The 19166-nt window shown below is 39.5% G+C and overlaps 1 protein-coding gene and 1 long non-coding RNA gene across 4 annotated transcripts in view; one reads left to right on the top strand and one right to left on the bottom strand.

Annotated features, from left to right (window-relative positions):
- The window catches only part of map7b (microtubule-associated protein 7b), a 146455-nt gene extending 129277 nt beyond the window's left edge, over positions 1-17178 (bottom strand). Inside the window, exon 1 of one of the 2 annotated variants that reach the window (XM_043685998.2) lies at positions 17057-17178. In XM_043685998.2, coding sequence (XP_043541933.1) covers positions 17057-17111 — 55 coding nt within the window. In that variant the 5' untranslated portion in view covers positions 17112-17178. Of the gene's footprint in view, positions 1-17052 lie in introns of both variants that reach the window. The other variant, XM_043686012.2, reaches the window with a different exon arrangement.
- The window catches only part of LOC148150629 (uncharacterized), a 28380-nt gene continuing 26296 nt past the window's right edge, over positions 17083-19166 (top strand). For both annotated transcript variants that reach the window (XR_015754052.1, XR_015754051.1), the window contains exon 1: positions 17083-17201. This is a non-coding gene — a long non-coding RNA (uncharacterized LOC148150629). The remainder of the gene's footprint in view (positions 17202-19166) is intronic.

Below are 19166 nucleotides of genomic sequence, written 5' to 3'. Positions count from 1 at the left end.
TTTCTCTGCCTCAACTCTACTGCCTGTCCCTTGACTTAATTGAAATGTAGCCATATATGGGTAATCAGCATCATGACTGCTTCTTGAGATTTTGTATTCTCTGGAAATGGCCACATGTAATATTCTAAACCGATCCTTTCCAATTACGTTTTGTGGAACTTCAGGGCGTAGAGAGCCCTGAATGAATCAGTCTTACATATTTTATTGAATTCACTTTGATGAATATAATATTAAATCGCATTAAGTAGTTAACAGTTTTCCTGGTTCCTCCCTCAAACTTGGAAATACACATTGTTAAGCCAACATTCCAGGTGCATTGATACGGACCCATGACTGTACATGAAATATCCCTTTTTCCATGCAAGAGTCTCTCAGACTTATCTTCATTTCTGTAAAAGGTTAAGTTCATCCCATTTTAAATTCTTTACCAAGAACAGAAAAAAGTTAAATCTCCTAAATTACATTTGATTTTCCTTTCCAAAGGAAAGAATCTTCAGACTCTAGCAAAATAGTTAAACACCACCCTGAAGCGCACTTGATTAAGAGCACGAAGTAGTTAAAGATTTTCTGGCAGAGGATCCAAAGATTTTCGGCAGGTCAAATCCTCCTAAATCTTGCAAGAAGAGTTTCATCTTTCCATTATGACATTATGCACACAATTTCTGCAAAACAATGGCGAGCAAGATGAGTTGCTCTGTGGAAAGAAACTTACATTTTGGTAATGTCCTCAAGATATTCCAAAATACACTCTAGGAAGTTAATTACTGCTATAGAAATGGTTACACAGACCAGGGTACAGACAAGTGCTACACACAGTGCTACCTCACAGCACCAGGGACCTGGGTTCGATTCCCGCCTTGGGTGACTGTGTGGAGTTTGCACATTCTCCCAGGTGTCTGCATGGGTTTCCTCTGGGTACTCCGGTTTCCTCTCACAATCCAAAGATGTGCAGGTTAGGTGAATTGGCCATGCTAAATTTCTCAGTGTTAGGTGCATTAGTCAGGGGTAAATTGTAGGGGAATGGGAATGGGTCTGGTTGGGTTGCACTTCGGAGGGTAGATGTGGACTTATTGGGCCGATGGGTCTGTTTCCACACTAATCCAAAAATAGTAATGGATTTCTCAATTAGATCTTGACATTGTTCGCAGTTCCAAAAATATATTTTCATAGGATCAATTTATAAAGCTGTAGTGTTTAAATTCTATTCTGTAAAGTGATATGTAAAAAATAAAATTTAACTGCAACCAATTTCACCAGTTTCACTAAAATACTATCATACAAAGCACCATACTAAGGACTAGAGTTGTACCATTGGTCAAAGATCTTACAATGCAACCACAAAGCTATTCTCATTTTGCAAAACTGGTATCTGGGATGGGGGTTTTGGAGATAGAGGAATTACATCACTAAACTAAATTTAAAAAAAAATGAACTGTGGATGCTATAAATAAAAAGAAAGTTGCTGGAAAAGCTGAGCAGGTCTGACAGCATCTGTAAAGATAAAGCGAAAAGTTAATGTTTTGGGTCCGGTGCCCCTTCCTCAGAGTATCACTAAACCACACGGCCTGTACACTTCATTGTGCAGTACCTTGTGTACAGCAAAATATTTTTTAAAACATACAGCTTGTAAATGCCATTGTGCTGCATGGGGCAGCTTAGGAATAGAAAATCTGGAAAGGCAAATATGTGTCAATGTTTGCTCATGATACCTTAAGAAATGATACAGTATGCACTTCTATTGCTATTAAACTACAACAGTATTAAACATACAAACAGATACGATGAGTAGGCTATTCAGCCTTCGAGCCTGCTATGCCATTCAATATGATCACAGTTGATCATCCAACTTAGTACCCTGTCCTCACTTCTTCCTATACCTTTTGAACCTTTAAGCTCCATGAAATATATCTCAGTCTTGAAAATATTCAATGGTGGTGAATTCCAAAGGCTCACCACTCTCTGGTTGAAGAAATGTTTCATCAAATGGACTGATATTCTTAAACTGCGACCCCTTGCTCTTTGGAAACATCCTTCCTGTGCTTACCCGGTCCTGTTTTGACTTTTCAATGTTTCTATGACATTTCCACATTCATTCTTCTGAACGGCAGTACAGTGAATATATTCCTAACTTGTCCCAGTTTCTCATCATACATCAGTCTTGGCTTCCCAAGAGGCCGTCAGATAAACCTCTGTTACACTTGACCATAGCCAGAACACCCTTCCTCCAAGGAGGCCAAACATACATACAATACTTCAGGTATGGTTGCTCAAAGGCCCTGGACAATTATAGCAAGACAGTTCTGCTGCTGTACTTGAATGCTCTCACTGCACAGGCCAACACACAATTTGCCTTCGCCACTGCCTGCTGTACCTGTGTAGTTACTTTCAGCAACTGATGTACAAGGACATCCATATTTTGCTGAAACTAATCCTTTTCCAATCTATCACCTTACTGTTATGAAGGTGTAGGTGTGTCATTCCATTGCTCCCTCAATCAAAGCTCAGACACAGTATGGCTTTACCTCCATCTTTAGTCCAGGCCCTGGAGGGAGAGAGAACAATTGTCCATGTGCACATAGACCTGAGTTCAGTGTTCTCTGAAAAAGCAGTTTCTTAATGAATTATACAGTCATTTTACAGGAAGGAGCATCCAAATAAGGCAACATATTGATTGGGTGACCATTACAATCAGCAAGCATCAGTAAAGATTAAGCCATCTGCTGTTACACAATGAATGTTCTTAACCTTAAATGGCTTCACATAATGAATACTTTTCACCTTGTTAACTGACCTTACATACTGAATGCTTTCAATATTGTTAAATGGCTCCACATAATGAACCTTTCTACCACTACCCTTGCCTACAGCACCCCATAGTTAACTGCAGATTCTTATGATCGCAGTCATGTTCAGCTGAACTTCTTGTTTCACAAAGCTCAAAAAAAACTTAACTCTTTTCCCAACCTACTTATAACTTAGGCACTTTCACAGGTGTGTACTGTATCTTTAAGATAGAGGATGTTGGCAAGAACTGAAGTACAGAGTGTGCTGAACAATTTAAAATGCAAAATTTGAATGACAAATAGCTGGTGCTGTGTTGCCATGGTACAAAACACATTCAAAAATTCAGCCAGTTTAAATTATGCCCCAGAGATCAAAATCCAATCAAATTTGAATTTAATGTTTCATGACATCAAACCAATTAAATGATCTGATGTTTTGGGATATAAAACTGGACATTTTCAACAGTTAGAGGGAAGAACTGCCAAGAACACCAATAAGTATAGCCTGCTAGCCGAATAGCTCTCTGAAAAGGTACCTGTCCATAAGAAACGTTGTGCAGAAGACTAAAGAAAGGCCAACCTAGAAAAATCTAGGGAGGAAAATCTACAAAGGTGAATCGACAAAGCTGACTCATTTTCAAAAGCAATTTTTTTGGAAATCTTAATCAGGTTATTTTTTACAAAAAGAAATTGGACCAGTATTGTAGAGTGGGAGGTAAAGGTTGGGTTTAAGAGGAAAGGAGTTGTAAATAGGTTTTGTTCTAATGTTATCTTTTGGACTTAAAGAATAAAATTGTTAATTTTTACTTTAAATAGTGAAATCTGGGATAGTTCTTTGCCTCTCGAAATTTAACAGACTACGGCGCAAAGTGAGCTTATCTGTGTGTCAGGTTTAAATTAGCACTTAGCCTTGATCAATGAGCCACAGTTGTTTTAATGACAATGTAAATCTGCTGCAGAACTGATCTGGCCATAAAATGTGGAATGTTGTTAAATGTTCAAATTATGATTGTTACTAGATATTTAAGATTGCCCTTTCACCTTGTGCCCAATGCAATCTTTATTTTACACCATGTAAAACTTCATGGAAGTGGTTTGATTAATCTTTCATTTTTGTTTGGCTGACTGAAAATTCTTCAACCAGATCATCTGCTTGACAGCTTAATGTCTTGAATGAAACTTGATATGGAGATACTGAATGAACAATGTTACAAGCAGAGAAAGATTCTCACCACCAGGGCACTAAATCTAGAAGCAAGACTCCTTGTAAGTCAGTGCTCAGTATTCTTGCAAATTCCAGACTAAAAATGAGAGGGAGGGATTAAGATTGTTCCCACATTGATCTTCAGCTAAGATTCCCAATGACAGATTAGAGTGAGGAAGTTATTTCAAGTTTTTGACAAGAAAAAAAAGACTGCAGATTACAGTGATGCATTAGGGCTAGACAATGATTTTACAGACAAGAATTTTGCACCCATGTCAAGAATAGTAAATCTATTAGTGAGCCACTTGCATTTAGCACACGTTTCGCATTTAAGAGCGCCCTACATGCTATGAAGAATCAGCAAAACTGGCCATTAACTTCAAGATATTAAAATTTGCCTTTTTCTCACTTATATGAAGTGTGACATCTTATCACAGCAGCAGCTACAAAAAAAGAGTTCCAATTCACTGATCAGATTTCAAAACAAACCAAATTCAAAGAACACAAAAATACAGCACAGTACAGGCCCTTCGGCCCACGATGTTGTGCCAAGCATTTATCGTAATCTAAGATCAACCTAACCTACACGCCCTTCAATTTACTGCCATCCATGTGCTTGTTCAGCAGTCATTTAAAATGTCCCTAACGTCTGACTCTACCACCACTGCTGGCAGTGCATTCCATGCACCCACCACTCTGCATAAAGAACCTACCTCTGACATTTCCCCTATACTTTCCTACAATTGCCATAAAATGACCCCTCATGACAGCCATTTCTATTCTGGGGAAAAGTCTCTGACTATTCACTATCCATGCCACTCATCTTGGAGACCTCTATCAGGTCACCTCTCCCCCTTCTTCACTGAGAAAATACCTAGCTCCCTCAACCTCTCTTCATAAGAGAAGCCCTCCAATCCAGACAGCATCCTGGTAAATCTCCTCTGCACCCTCTCTAAAGCATCTGCACACCCTTCCAATAATGAGGCGACCAGAATTGGAAACAAAACTCCAAGTGTAGTCTAACCAGAGTTTTATAGAGCTGCAGCAAAACCTCGCGGCTCCCAAACTCACTCACTCTGCTAATGAAAGCCAAAACATTGTGTACGCCTTTTACCAACTTGGGTGGCAACTTTGAGGAATCTATGTACATGGACCCCAATATCCCACTGTCCCTCCACAATGCCAAGCATCTTGTCTTTAATCCTGTATTCAGGATTCAAATTCAATCTTCCAAGATAAATCACTTTGCATTTATCCAGGTTGAACTCCATCTGCCACTTCTTAGCCCAGCTCTGCATCCTGTCAATGTATCATTGCAGCCCGCAACAGCCGTCGACACTATCTACAACACCACTGACCTTTGAGCCATTGGAAAACCTACAAAGTAATGGGCAAATAAAATAGAAAACTGTGTGGTCAACAACGCCTGTGTTAGTTTTCAGTCTTAGCAATCGATGTTTTGGTTTAGCATCACTAGTCAGTCAATCACAAACAAATGTTGTATCAAACATGATATAAAAAACCCTTGCACAATAAAGTGGCAGCTAGAATGTCAAGTGTCAGCAGGTGTATTTTCTTAAGAACCAGACAGAAAAAGCTTTAGACCAATAATCAAACTATTTAAGCACCAAAAACATTGAATTTAACACAGCAAGATTAATTTCTGAAGAACCACTGGGCTTGAAATGTTTACTGTTTCTCTCTGCACAGATGCTATCAGATCTGAATTTCTTCAGAAATTTCCAACCTTCTTTCAGATATTCAGCATCTGCAGTTTTATTGTTATAAATTTATTTACTTGGTTGTAGAAGCATCTTATGATGTTCAAACTAGTTTATGCACATTTAAAGTTGCTGAGTTTTATAAGATTCCTTACAGAACAACAGGATATCTCAAAGCATTTTACTTTTAAAAACACTTTGTTGGCTATAAAATGACCAGTGTAATCAAGGAAATGAGGCAGCAATTTGCACAAAGGGATCAGGCAAACATGATCAGATACCATTATAATGTTTATTGTAGGATAAATATTGATTTAAAAAAACTGAGGAAGAACCAACTTGTATGGTAAGGTGCATTATGATCAGTATTCAAGACTTTGAAAGATTGAAAACATTAGTGAGTTACCAGGAGTGGGAGAGGGAGAAGAGAAAAGAAAATATTCTTGAATTTTCCTGCCCCCAAATGCAATGCAACAATTGCTGCAAACTTAATTTATTCTTCACCAAAGATGTAATTCAAACATGAAAGCTTATCTTATACCCTATGTAGTAACTGGTCAGTTGCGAATATGCTGGCAAAGGAACAAAAAGCTTCAGAACTCAAAACAGAAGTTGGTAATCCTAAAATAATTAACAAAATTATAATGCAATTTCTCAATTTGTTTCAATAATGTCAGATTATCAGGCCATTATATTTCAAACTGCTGCTTTTGTTCTGTGATTGACTGATCAGTATTGATGCAAACAAATTTCTCAAAAAAGGCACTGCTCACTGTGGTAGATGTGACCGGAAACAACATGAAATCTGCTAAAACGTCTTCTTTATAAAGCAAAGTGGAAGGAATCAAAAAACTCAATCATTGATGAATGTATCATTGAGAAACAATGCTAGTAGTGTATTTAGGAATAACATGGAACATCAGTGAGCATTGGCTAGCATGTCCTATTACATTAGTTTAGTTTGTACCATTCAAGTGAAGCAAAATTACTTTTGCAAAACAAAAGTAAACCAAACCGAGTTAGAATGATGTACCAATTTGAGCCAATTTACACAGATTCAAAATGTTAGAAATAACATAACATGTTGGCAGAGTACAGCTCTACTATGTATTTCAACTTCTTTTGTTCCTGCAAGTACTGTTTTCCTTTTTATTTGGTCAGTGTACAAGTAAAATATGTCTACACAGAAACCTAGCATTCTCAATTTTGATTTGAGCGGTATCGAGAATCTGGACATCTACCAATCACAGGTGAAATACAAAGTTTTTATTTTTCTGAAATTGAACTTAATATTTACAATTGGTTTCTTTAGTTTTCATTTTGGTTCTTCAAAATTTTGGATGCTCAAATTTTTTGATGTTCTCTACAACTATGTTGGGAAAAACCCAAGAGGTACAGATATTGTTTTTAAATGAAAAAAAGTAAGTAAATATTGAACCTAATATATATAACTTCCAATCTTTATATTTAAAAATTAAATACTTAAACACATTGGCCGTATGATTATCAAGTATACTTTACAAATGTAAATTGTTCAAAACTTAAACAAGTTTATCCGTTAAAACACGCATTTCTTGTTTGGTAGATCGTAGTATATCTTGTTTGGTATATCTGAAAATAATTAAGTCAACTTTGCTGAGATTACAATTTCAACCAACAATAAAACTGGGTCACCAAAAATTAATTGAAAGTTGCAAGAATTGCAACACAAAAGGAAACTAACTGAATGGTAATTTCAAAACAGCTGCTGTTGGACGGCAGCCTGTGCACTTTGACCCTCATCATGCGGCCCTGCACTTTGAATCCATCCAGTAACTAGCAACCACAGAACTCAAAACTCAAATCTTTTGAAAGGCAGTGCACAATCTCGTGAACTATTTATCAATAGCCAATATATTCAGAGCAACACAGACCAAAAATCAAACAATGAAAATTCATTTTCAGTTTTTGAACATGTAATTACAAATAGGACCCATTTATACTCAGATGGACATTCTTTTCATATTCTAACTATGAGTTACCCCTCTCACATAACCGCAAACTGCTCAACTGTCCAATTGGATCATCATTCTTTGTGGAACCCTATTGCGCAAAGAGACTGGCACGTTTTCCTATATTACAACAGTCACTTCACTTCAAATAAAATCAAATTATGAAACTTTTATGGATATTTTGAAATGTCAGTTTGAGATGAACCCAGACTGCTGACAACTTTGGCATGTTTGACAGTTGGAATTCTGACCACATATCAGGTCCTTCACTAAGAATGCCAATTTCCAGCTCCATAGAATCACCCTACTCCACATCAGCAGCAAATTATCTGAGTCCTCAGTGATGGATTTGCTACCTCTAAACTTGATTATTTAAATTGTGTCATCAGTACTTTCATCTTTATTAATTTAGTTAATCCATCTCTACTGCCCATATAGAGTCAGAGATGGAAATAGACCCTTATTACTGCTGCATCTTCATCCTTCCTTTCCTCTTCAAAAGGAAAAAAAAATTGTCATCTCCCAACTGCACACTAATCTTTACGTTTGTATCCAGCATTCACATTTGTGCCGGTCAAAATTTCAAAAAAAAAAGCTTATATCAAAAGAAAAATAAAATTATTCCACCTATTCTTTTTAATTCGTATATCAGTGGTTATCAAACATTTTCCCCCCCACTGTGACTCAATTTTGAGACTTGAAATTGTTGCGACCACTGTGTAAGAACCAAGAGGAGTGGGGTGGGAAAAAAGAGAGTCATAGAAACGTACAGCACAAAAACAGACCCTTCGGTCCAACTTGTCCATGCCGATCAGATGTCCCAACCCAATCTAGTCCCATCTGCCAGCACTCGGCCCATATCCCTCAAACCCCTTCCTATTCATATACCCACCCAGATGCCTTTTAAATATTGCAATTGTACCACTTCCTCCGGCAGCTCATTCCATACATGTACCACCCTCTGCGTGAAAACGTTGCCCCTTAAGTCTCTTATATCTTTCCCCTCTCACCCTAAACCTACGCCTTCTACTTCTGGACTCCCCCACCAGGGAAAACAGCCTCAGCCTATTCAAAATCCTGGAATTCAAAATCGCTCCAATCCTCCAACCCTGGCAACATCTCAAGTCTTTTCTGAACCTTTTCAAGTTTCACAACAAGTTTCCGATAGGAAGACGACCAGAACTGCAAACAATATTCCAACAGTGGCTTAACCAATGTCCTGTGCAGCCTCAACATGACCTCCCAACTCCTGTATTCAGTACTCTGACCAATAAAGGAAAGCATACCAAACACCTTCTTCACTATCCTATCTACCTGTGACTCCACTTTCAAGGAGCTATGAACCTGCACTCCAAGGTCTCTTTGTTCAGCAACACTCCCTAGGACCTTACCATTAATTGCATAAGTCCTGCTCAGATTTGCTTTCCCAAAATGCAGCACCTCACATTTATCTACATTAAACTCCATCTGCCAGTTCTCAGCCCATTGGCCCATCTGATCAAGATTCTGTTGTAATCTGAGGTAACCCTCTTCACTGTTCACTACACCTCCAATTTTGGTGTCATCTGCAAACGTACTAACTATACCTCTCATGCTCACATCCACAACACGTATATAAAATGATGGTTAGTGGTAGACCCAGCACCGATCCTTGTGGCACTCCACTGGTCACAGGCCACCAGTCTGAAAAACAATCCTCCAATACCACACTCCACTTGTCTTCTACTTTTGAGCCAATTCTGTATCCAAACGGCCAGTTCTCCATGTATTCCATGAGATATAACCTTGCTAACTAATCTCCTATGGGGAACATTGTCGAACACCTTACTGAAGTCCATATACCTATCTGCCCTCATCAATTATCTTTGTTACTTCAAGTTTGAGAGACATGGTTTCCCACACAAAGCCATGTTGACTATCCCTAATCAGGCCTTGCCTTTCCAAATACATCTATATCCTGTCCCTCAGGATTCCCTCAACAACTTGCCCACCACCGTCAGGCTCACTGGTCTACAGCTCTCTGGCTTGTCCTTACCACCTTTCTTAAACAGTGGCACCACATTAGCCAGCCTCCAGTCTTCTAGCACCTCGCCTGTGACTATCGGTAATACAAATATCTCAGCAAGAGGCCCAACCACTTCTCTAGCTTCCAACAGAGTTCTAGGGTACACCTGATCAAGTCCTAGGGATTTATCCACCTTTATGCATTTCAAGATATCCAACACTTCCTCCTCCGTAATATGGACATTTTTCCAAGATGTTACTATCTACTTCCCTACACTCTATATCTTCCAGGTCATTTTCCACAGTTAATACTAATGCAAAATATTTGTTTAGTATCTCCCCTATCTCCTGCAGCTCTATTCTCTCCTTGGTTACCCTTTTGTCCTTAATGTATTTGCAAAAACACCAAGAATTATCCTTAACCCTATTTGCCAAAGCTATCTCATGTCTCCTTTTTGTATACTCCTACTGCCTTTAAAGATTCACTCAATCTATCCTGTCTATACTTGACATATGCTTCCTTATTTTTCTTAGCCAAACCCTCAATGTCTTGGGTCATCCAGCATTCCCTAAACCTAGCAGCCTTCCCTTTCACCCTGACAGGATGATATTGTCTCTGGACTCTCATTATCTCATTTCTGAAGGCTTCCTATTTTCCAGCCATCCCTTTACCTGCGAACAACTGCCCCCAATCAGTTTTTGAAAGTTCTTGGCTAATACCATCAAAATTGGCCTTTCTCCAATTTAGAACTTCAACTTTTAGATCTAGTCTCTTTGTCCATCACGATTTTAAAACTAATAGAATTATGGTCGCTGGCCCCAAAGTGTTCCCACACTGACATCCCAGTCATTTGCTCTGCTGTATTTTCCAAGAGTAGGTCCAGTTTTGCACCTTCTCCAGTAGGTAAAACCACATACTGAATCAGAAAATGTTCTTATACCCACTTAAATTCCTCTCCATCTAAATCCTTAACACTATGGCAGCCCCAGTCTGTGTTTGGAAAGTTAAAATCCCCTACCATAACTATTCTTACAGATAGCAGAGACCTCCTTATAAGTTTGTTTCTCAATTTCCCTCTGACTATTAGGGGGTCTATAATACAATCCTAATAAGGTGATCATCCCTTTCTTATTTCTCAGTTCCACCCAAATAACCTCCCCGGATGTATTTCCGGGAATATCCTCCTTCATTACAGCTGTAATGCTATTCCTTATCATAAACGCCACTCCCCCTCCTTTCTTGCCTCCCTTTCTGTAGCATATCATGGAACATTAAGCTGCCAGTCCTGCCCATCCCTGAGCCATGTTTCTATAATTGCTATGATATCCCAGCTCCATGTTCCTAACCATGCAGAGTTCATCTGCCTTCCCTATTAGGCCCCTTGCATCGAAATAAATGCAGTTTAATTTAATCAGTCCCACCTTGTTTTCTGCTTTGTCCCTGCCTGTTTGACGCGCTTCTGTTCTCAACTGTACCAGTCTCATATTGACATCTTTCCTCACGACCCCACAGAGTCCCAACCCCCACCTTACTAGTTTAAATCCTCCCAAGCAGTTCTAGCAAGTCTCTCTGCCAGGATATTAGTCCCCTTTCCAATTTAGGTGCAATCCATCCTTCTTGTACAGGTCACTTCGACCCCAAAAGAGATTCCAATGATCCAAAAATGTGAATCCTTCTCCCATACACCAGCTCCTCAGCCGTGCATTCATCTGCTCTATCCTCCTATTCCTGCCTTCACTAGCTCGTAACACCGGGAATATTCCAGATATTACTGCTCTCGGGGACCTCCCTTTTAAATTCCTGCCTAACTCTAATCTCCCTTCAGAATCTCAACCTTTTCCCTCCCCTATATCATTAGTTCCAATGTGTACAATGACCTCCTGCTGGCCCCTATCCCCCTTGAGAACATTCTGCACCCTCAGACATCCTTGATCCTGGCACTAAGGAAACACACCATTCTGATTTTTCGCTGCTGGTCACAGAAACACCTGTCTGTACCTTGGACTTGAGAGTCCCCTAATAGAATTGATCTCTTGGAACCAGTCTCAATACCAGAAACTTGGCTGTTTGTGCTACATTCCCCTGAGAATCCATCACCCACTACATTTTCCAAAATAGCATATTTGTTTGAAATGGGGATAGGTACAGAAGACTCCTGCACTACTTGCCTATCTCTCTTACCTTTCCTGGAGTTAACCCATCTATGTGAATGTCTGCAACATTTTTTCCCTTCCTACAAGTGCCATCATCACATCCCCTTGCTCTTGTAAATTCCTCATTGCCTCTAACTCTCTCTCTCTCCAACCAATCCATTCGAACTGACAGGATTCACAGCCAACAGCATTTATTGCAGCTATAATCCTCAGGAACACAAACTCTCCCTAAACTCCCACATCTGACAAGAGCATATTCTACTAAAGGCCATTTTTGCCTCTTTCAATCTACAGACCCAGAAAACAGCATTCCTCTACACAACGCTGCTTCAGGCTAAATTAATACTTGTGGCTTATACTTTAAAGTTTGAGGAAGAGTCTTTTGGTGCACAACAAAATTGTAATGACTCAGTCAGAAATCCTGAAGGGCCGGTGCTGGCTTAGAGTCCATGATGCTAAAATTTCAACATTTGACCTCATTGGGGGGGTTGTCCTAGGACACAGTTGATCTATCCTCAAGCAGGTTGGGATTGCTCACATCCAACTCCATTCTTGCTTAGTTACTACTTTTCCTTTTCTTGCACTAATATCTTGGTGGTCCCTCAAAAAGTCCAACCCCAGTCCAGTTCTCAGCTAAAGGCACCCCTCAAGGATATCCAAATTCACAGCATTAGTTTCCTCAAGTATGCTTAAGATATACTAATTGCCATGTCCCTCAATTCCTCTTCTGTTTTTAAATGACCAGACTGCTTATCAATCTTCTAGTACTAGGTGATCATATATTCCCACCAATTAAATACAGGAAAGACAAACTATCTTCAAATCCTGGTCCAAACTATGCACCAGCTACTGGCTACATCCATTATGGTGCTGCATTTAACTGGGTAAACGTGAGATTTATTTTCTTATCCAGTTTCTCAAGGGATTTAAACAAAAGCCTAAACTTTAAAATACGTAATCCATTACATAAGTGAGTAATTTATTTCTATCAAACTTGCTCAAAACATGAAGATCAAAACTCACCTGCATTTATACAAAACTGCCAACTCAAGTAAAATGTTTTTCTACATAGTGCTACTCATTTAGATTACTTAGTGTGGAAACAGGCCCTTCGACCCACCTAAGCACAACCTACCCAGACCCATTCCCTTACATTTACCCCTTCACCTAACACTATGGGCAACTTAGCATGGCCAATTCACCTAACCTGCACATTGTTGGACTCTAGGAGGAAACCAGAGCACCCGGAGGAAACCCACAGACACGGGGAGAATGTGCAAACACCACACAGTCAGTCGCCTGACACGGGAATTGAACCCAGGTCTCTGGCGCGGTGAGGCAGCAGTGCTAACCATTGTGCAACCCATTTCAGGTAGCATAAGCAATTCTGTACAATTATAGCACTTAAAGCCTTAAACATAAAAGCAGCCCTTAGGAACAGGTTTTATGCATGGGATTTTAATTCCTTAATGGAATTCCTCAAAACTGAGTCTCTTAAAAAAGGTAAACAACATTAATACTGATTTATCATCTAAACTAAAATAACAGCACTGACTCTTTCGATGAAGTAATTTCCTTCTAAAAACCCTGAGAAAAGATGGAAACAAAGGTATATAAACTGCTCATACCTCATAGGGCAGTACAGTGGCACAGTAGTTAACACTGCTGCCTCACAGCGCCAGGGTCCCGGGTTTAATTCCAGCCTTGGGCAACTGTCTGTGTGGAGTTTGCACATTCTCCCAGTGTCTGCGTGCGTTTCCTCCCACAATCCAAAGATGTGCAGGTCAGGTGAATTGGCCATGCTAAATTGCACCTAGTGTTAAGTGCATTAGTCAGAGGGAAATGGGTCTGGGTGGGTTACTCTTCTGAGGGTTGGTGTGGACTTGTTGGGCCAAAGGGCCTGTTTCTACAATATAGGGAATCTAATCTAATCTAACCCCCACACACTTTCATTCCTGCTTGCTTTTCCACTCATTTGCTTTGACCAACTTTCATCTGTACTTTCTCCAGTGGCCATACAAACTTTTTTGTATTATAAAATCATTTCAAAGAACAGCAATGCAACAGTCATAGCACCTTTGACTACAGCATCCAGCTACACTTCCCTTGCTGATCAATCCCACCTAGTCAAACTCTAAAACAACCAATGCCACACACACACACTTCACTAAATCATCATAGTTCAGACATGCTGTCATTCTGATCCCTCGATACTGCTTTTTTTATTAAACAAACAGAACCCTGGACATTCAAAACCTGAATCCTTCATACTACTGTTCCAGTTTTAAGCTGGAAGATCTTGCATCTTAATACTTACCATAAGCCAACACCTTTCTTATTTCATATTCATAAGATGTGTAGGCAAACCTTCCAGTCACTTTAAAATGCAGTTAACTGAAACCACTTTTCTACTATCTCCTTGTGTCTTATATTGGCTCTTGTTTGAGTAATCTCCTGTATTTACAGACTTCAAATATTATTTATCTATTCAGAATGTTCTCAAGCAAAATTAGTGATAACAAAAAAAAATGTATAATTAGGCATTACATACATACTTTCCTGTTCAGACCTTCAATTAAAGAAATGTCTGCCTAGTCAAGTGTTGGCTTGCCTGCAGAAGTAGTCCTTTGCATTTGACACAAGAAAGATGTCCTTAAAGCAGGGAAAATGTAACACATCCCTCTGACATTAGAGAATGGCTGAACCACACAGTAAGAATTTAACATTAATTTAAAACAAATTATTAAAGAGTTCACCTAATCTTGAGCCCAAATTTTCCAATATGCATAGAAATTATACAGTATACACAGTAATAAAATGTTCTACCTGCAGAACAACTTTAGTTGGCTTGACAATTAGTTTTGAACAAGATAATCCATTCCTTTTTCTCATCTTCAGTTATACATAACATTAAGCTCAAACAGTTCGCAAATTATGCATTTTACTTTCAAAATTTTTTGCATCTAAGTAAATGCAAACCAAATTGCAAAACAAACATTCTAGGTCTCAATATTTTAAAATTTTAATCATGTCCAAAACAGCTCTTTTGTTTTTAAGTATTTAGTTGTACTAAAATTAGAAGAAAGAATTTAAGAACTGGAAACAGCTGGAATCGTGATTTTATGGAGAAGTACTCAATAGCATCAGAATAGAAACAGTAGTCATTTCAAGTTCAAGTTCACAGTCTTAAATAACCAGCTATATTAGGATACCCTTGGGTACAATGTTTCATCAAGATAAACAAACCTGAATTAATCGTGTGAACTATAATCACACTGACAAGCTAATGTAGTGTCTTTCCAATTACTACGTTATTTTATTTTCATATTTTATATCTTATTGTGTTGTTTTCACTCATTAATAATTTTACAACCTATGAGTAATGCCAAAATTGTACTTTTCACCTGAGTTAGAACAATGGAATGGACCCCAAAAATGAAGCTGCACGGACACCCCAGTGCAATGCTGAAAAAGCAGTGACAGTAAGAAAGCTTTGACACATTTATGGCAGATAAAAGTACAAGCCCTTTTTTTTTCCCCCAAAATGATCTAATAAAAGAGGGAATAGCCCTTTTAAAAAATGTTCTCATGATTCAAAAATATTGCAGCTCTTACAGGTTAACTGGAAAAGATTTGTGCAATGCATAATACTGACATCATACGACAAACATTAGGATAGGTTTTGTGTGATGGAATGTAAATGTTTCATTTGGCACTCTGCAGATTTTTAGAATCAGAAAGGATATTGCTTCAGAAAAATTCCCAACAAAAAAATCAAAAGTACTGGCTAATTCAGGTTTCCTACTTTTATTACACAAGTTTCCACCTACAACATAGTTAACAGTAGCCTGTAATGACACTGGTTTACCAACTTACAACGAGAAACAACACGAAATACAATGCTGCGGCTTCAGAACTATTATGTGGCAAGAAAACAGCTGTCCTTCCAGTTATAATACAGCACTCACAAATAAGGGTTAGGAATAACACAGACCCGATGGTAAATCTATTATCAAATATTATGCAGCCACGCCCGTACGTTCAAACCTCAGCACCAGGTAAAACAAGGTTAAAAGAATCTACCAAGCAGTTAAACAAGATCATTTCTTCTAGACTAATAAAAATAGCAGAACATGTGGAGAATCAAACAATCTTGGCAAACAATTCCAGGTTTTATCTGCACAAGCTTGAACTAAACAACAACAAAATGTTAACCGAGCAAGCATTAAAAAAAATCTTTCCAACTTTGGGTGGCTTAGCAATTAGTATTGCTGCCTCACAACGTCAGGGACCCGGGTTCGAGTCGTGCGAATGTCGATGTGGAGTTTGCACATTCGCCCTGTGTTTACGTGCGTTTCCTCCCACAGTGCAAAAATGTGCAGATTAGTTAGATTGGCTATGTTAGAGTGCCCATTGTGTCCTGGGATGTGCAGGCTAGGTGGATTAGCCAGGGAACTGTAGGGCTTCAGGGATTGGATCGGGACGCACTTCCAAGGGTCAGCGTGAACTCGGTGGACCGAATGGCCATGGGGATTCTGTGGTTCTAACTTCGCTCTGAACCCAACGCAGCTTTTGAGTGCGTTCACGGGATTCCCTTGTGATGCTTGCAGGGAAGCTGAGGCCAACAGAATGGAATTCGATTTTTTTTTAAAAATCAATTCGTTTCCTTTATTTGCCAACATCTGCTCAGGACACGATTTTCATGTCCTTTCCAACGAAAAAGCCGACGCGTGAACTAAAAATATGAGCGGAAAAAAACCAAAAAGCGTTTTTGCGTCCACCTGTCTTGACAATTCTGGTGGGTTAGCATCAAGCAGGAGCTTTACCCCGACTTGTTGCTTGGCGATGAAGCAAGGAGACATGTTGCATGCAGCCGAGCAAAGACAAGACAATGTCCGTCGCGGTTGGGGGAGGGGGAGGTGAGGGGGGGAAAATAACTGACCCGTCTCGGACTCGCTCGCGCTGCCGCGTGCTCTCCCCGTTTCCTAGGACCAATCACTATGACGTGGGCAACAGGCCGCTCGCGACCAACGGCCCCGGCCACAGGTGCGTCCCCGCACATAAACAACCACCTCCGCCCCACCCTCCACCACCTCCCGACAAAAAGAAAAAAAAGCCCTCCTCCTTTCCTTTCCTTTCCTCACCCCTCCCCACGAAACTCCCCTTCACCACATCCCATCCTGCGAACAACTTACGTACCACCGACACCATCGCCACCGTCCACTCTGGATGCGACTCCCTCCGCCTCCGCCATTGCTCCTGACGTCAGCAGCAGGCGAACCCACCTTGGGGCGGCGGGAAGTTCAACCAGCGGGAAGTCAGGCCCCGCCCTCCTCTGAGCCAGGTAACAGAGACACAGGTTGGTGCATAGAGGCCAGCAGCAGGTAACACAGCTGAGATGCACGTACTATACAAAATACATCAGCGACAGGTCACACAGCTCTTGGTAACAGCTGCTGTTACATAAATACATCATAAAAGAGGTGACACGGTTGTGGATAACCGCGATCATTGCGCAAAATAAGCATATCGGATAACGATCATACGTCTGCAGACAGACAAAGGACAAATGTTGCAAAAGTGCCTCATTAACGTTACAACGGGTGTTAGTTATTAATATATAATTAGCGAGTCATGGAGCTGAACGGAAGCAAACGGTAATTCGGATACAGAATAAATTACACAAGAGCTACAAATCATTATCAAGGAATTGTAGTGCATTTCCATCGTTGGTGCGCGGTTTCACTGATAAATTTGTTTAATAATCATAATTGTACTGGCACCGTGTTGTTTGCACGAACAGGATCTCTGTGCCAGAGGTGTCCGATAACCTACCCACTCTCCCCAGAAAAAAAAACGCGTTCAAATGTTCTGATAAAAGATCGTCGAGCTAAAGCCTTAACTCACTGCCTCTCGGCGGATATACCTGACTTGGAGTGTCTTGTTAAAGTGCAGGATGTCTTTCGGCCCATCGTTGCGGCTCACCGAAATATTTCCAACCTTTTCAGTTTCTTTTCCAGAATTGTTTACAGACATCAAATAGATTCCTGAATGAGCTCTGAACTGTTATTTCTGATTGGTTCGATGATAAAAATGATCAAAGACATTCTACTGAAAATGCATGACTCGTGTTTAGAGTTTCTCGCGCTTTTACTGGTAAACATTCGATACTAAACGTAACTTAGACATAAAAACCAAATACTTCAATTTGGATAATTTAGTCGTTTAGATGGAGATGAACCAAAGGAATAATAAAAATCAGAACTTCATCATGAACTTATTACTATGCGGCACAGGTCGGAAATAAGAAGTATAGCTTCGCAAGAAAATAAAGATATGGCATTTTTATCCTTGTTTTTCACGATCTCGGGACCGCCTAAAACCTTTTGAAGCCAATTACACACCTTTGAACTACATCATGATCACTGTTTTAATGTGAAAAGCAAAGAGACAAAATCTGAATTAGACCATTTCAGAATAATGTCAGGAAGCACTTCTCCACAAAACGGGTAGTGAAAATCTGAACAGCTTTCTCTCAGAACATTGTTAATGCTGGTCGAATTGAAAATTGTAAAACTGAAATCGATAGATTTTCTGTTAAGGAAATAGGTTACTGAACCAGGTAGGCATAAGGAGTGGAATTACAGATCAGCCAATATCTAATTGAGTGGAAAAGCAGATTTGTGAAACTGAATAGCCTACTCTTAGTCCTATATTCCTGAAGGGGTTGAACTTAAGTATAAAAAAAACTTGGGTTATAAATTGGGCTGTTGGTCTGTTTTTTAGGCACCACGAGAGCCCTTAGAACTCCAAAGTGATATCTGAAGTGCATATTAACCTTTCTGAGGAAGTTATTCTGGATGCCATACTGGTGAAGACTAAAGGGTGCTTCAATCAATGTTCATTGTATGTATGCACAGCAGATAGATCTTATGGTTCTATGAGTTATGTGTTATTTGTTTTCACAAATAGCTACAAAGATATGGTAAAAAGTGTTCTGTTGCCACAATCCAGCTCCATTTTGAGTTACAGAAAGAATAAAAAGAGATTACATAAATAGAATTAATCTTCTGTACACGGGGTCTTCAAATACAGCCCCGGGCCCCTGTAAGCTCACTGCAATGATACTAGCAATACCATTTTGGAGCTCAATGCCCTACTAAAAGGCCTTTATTAATTTGCATAGCTGATGTACATTCAGCAACAGAAAGGATTCCACCAATACGATTTAAAGTGATAATGATCTACTTACACCTTTATTGTTGATTGATTTCTTCTGGACATTTTTATGACTACAAGTGGGTTGTTT

Source organism: Chiloscyllium plagiosum, unplaced genomic scaffold (assembly GCF_037043375.1).
Source record: "Chiloscyllium plagiosum isolate Xiang-an unplaced genomic scaffold, Cpla_swu_hap1 HiC_scaffold_3, whole genome shotgun sequence".
Lineage (NCBI taxonomy): Eukaryota > Metazoa > Chordata > Chondrichthyes > Orectolobiformes > Hemiscylliidae > Chiloscyllium > Chiloscyllium plagiosum.
This window is presented reverse-complemented; position numbering and strand designations above follow the sequence as displayed.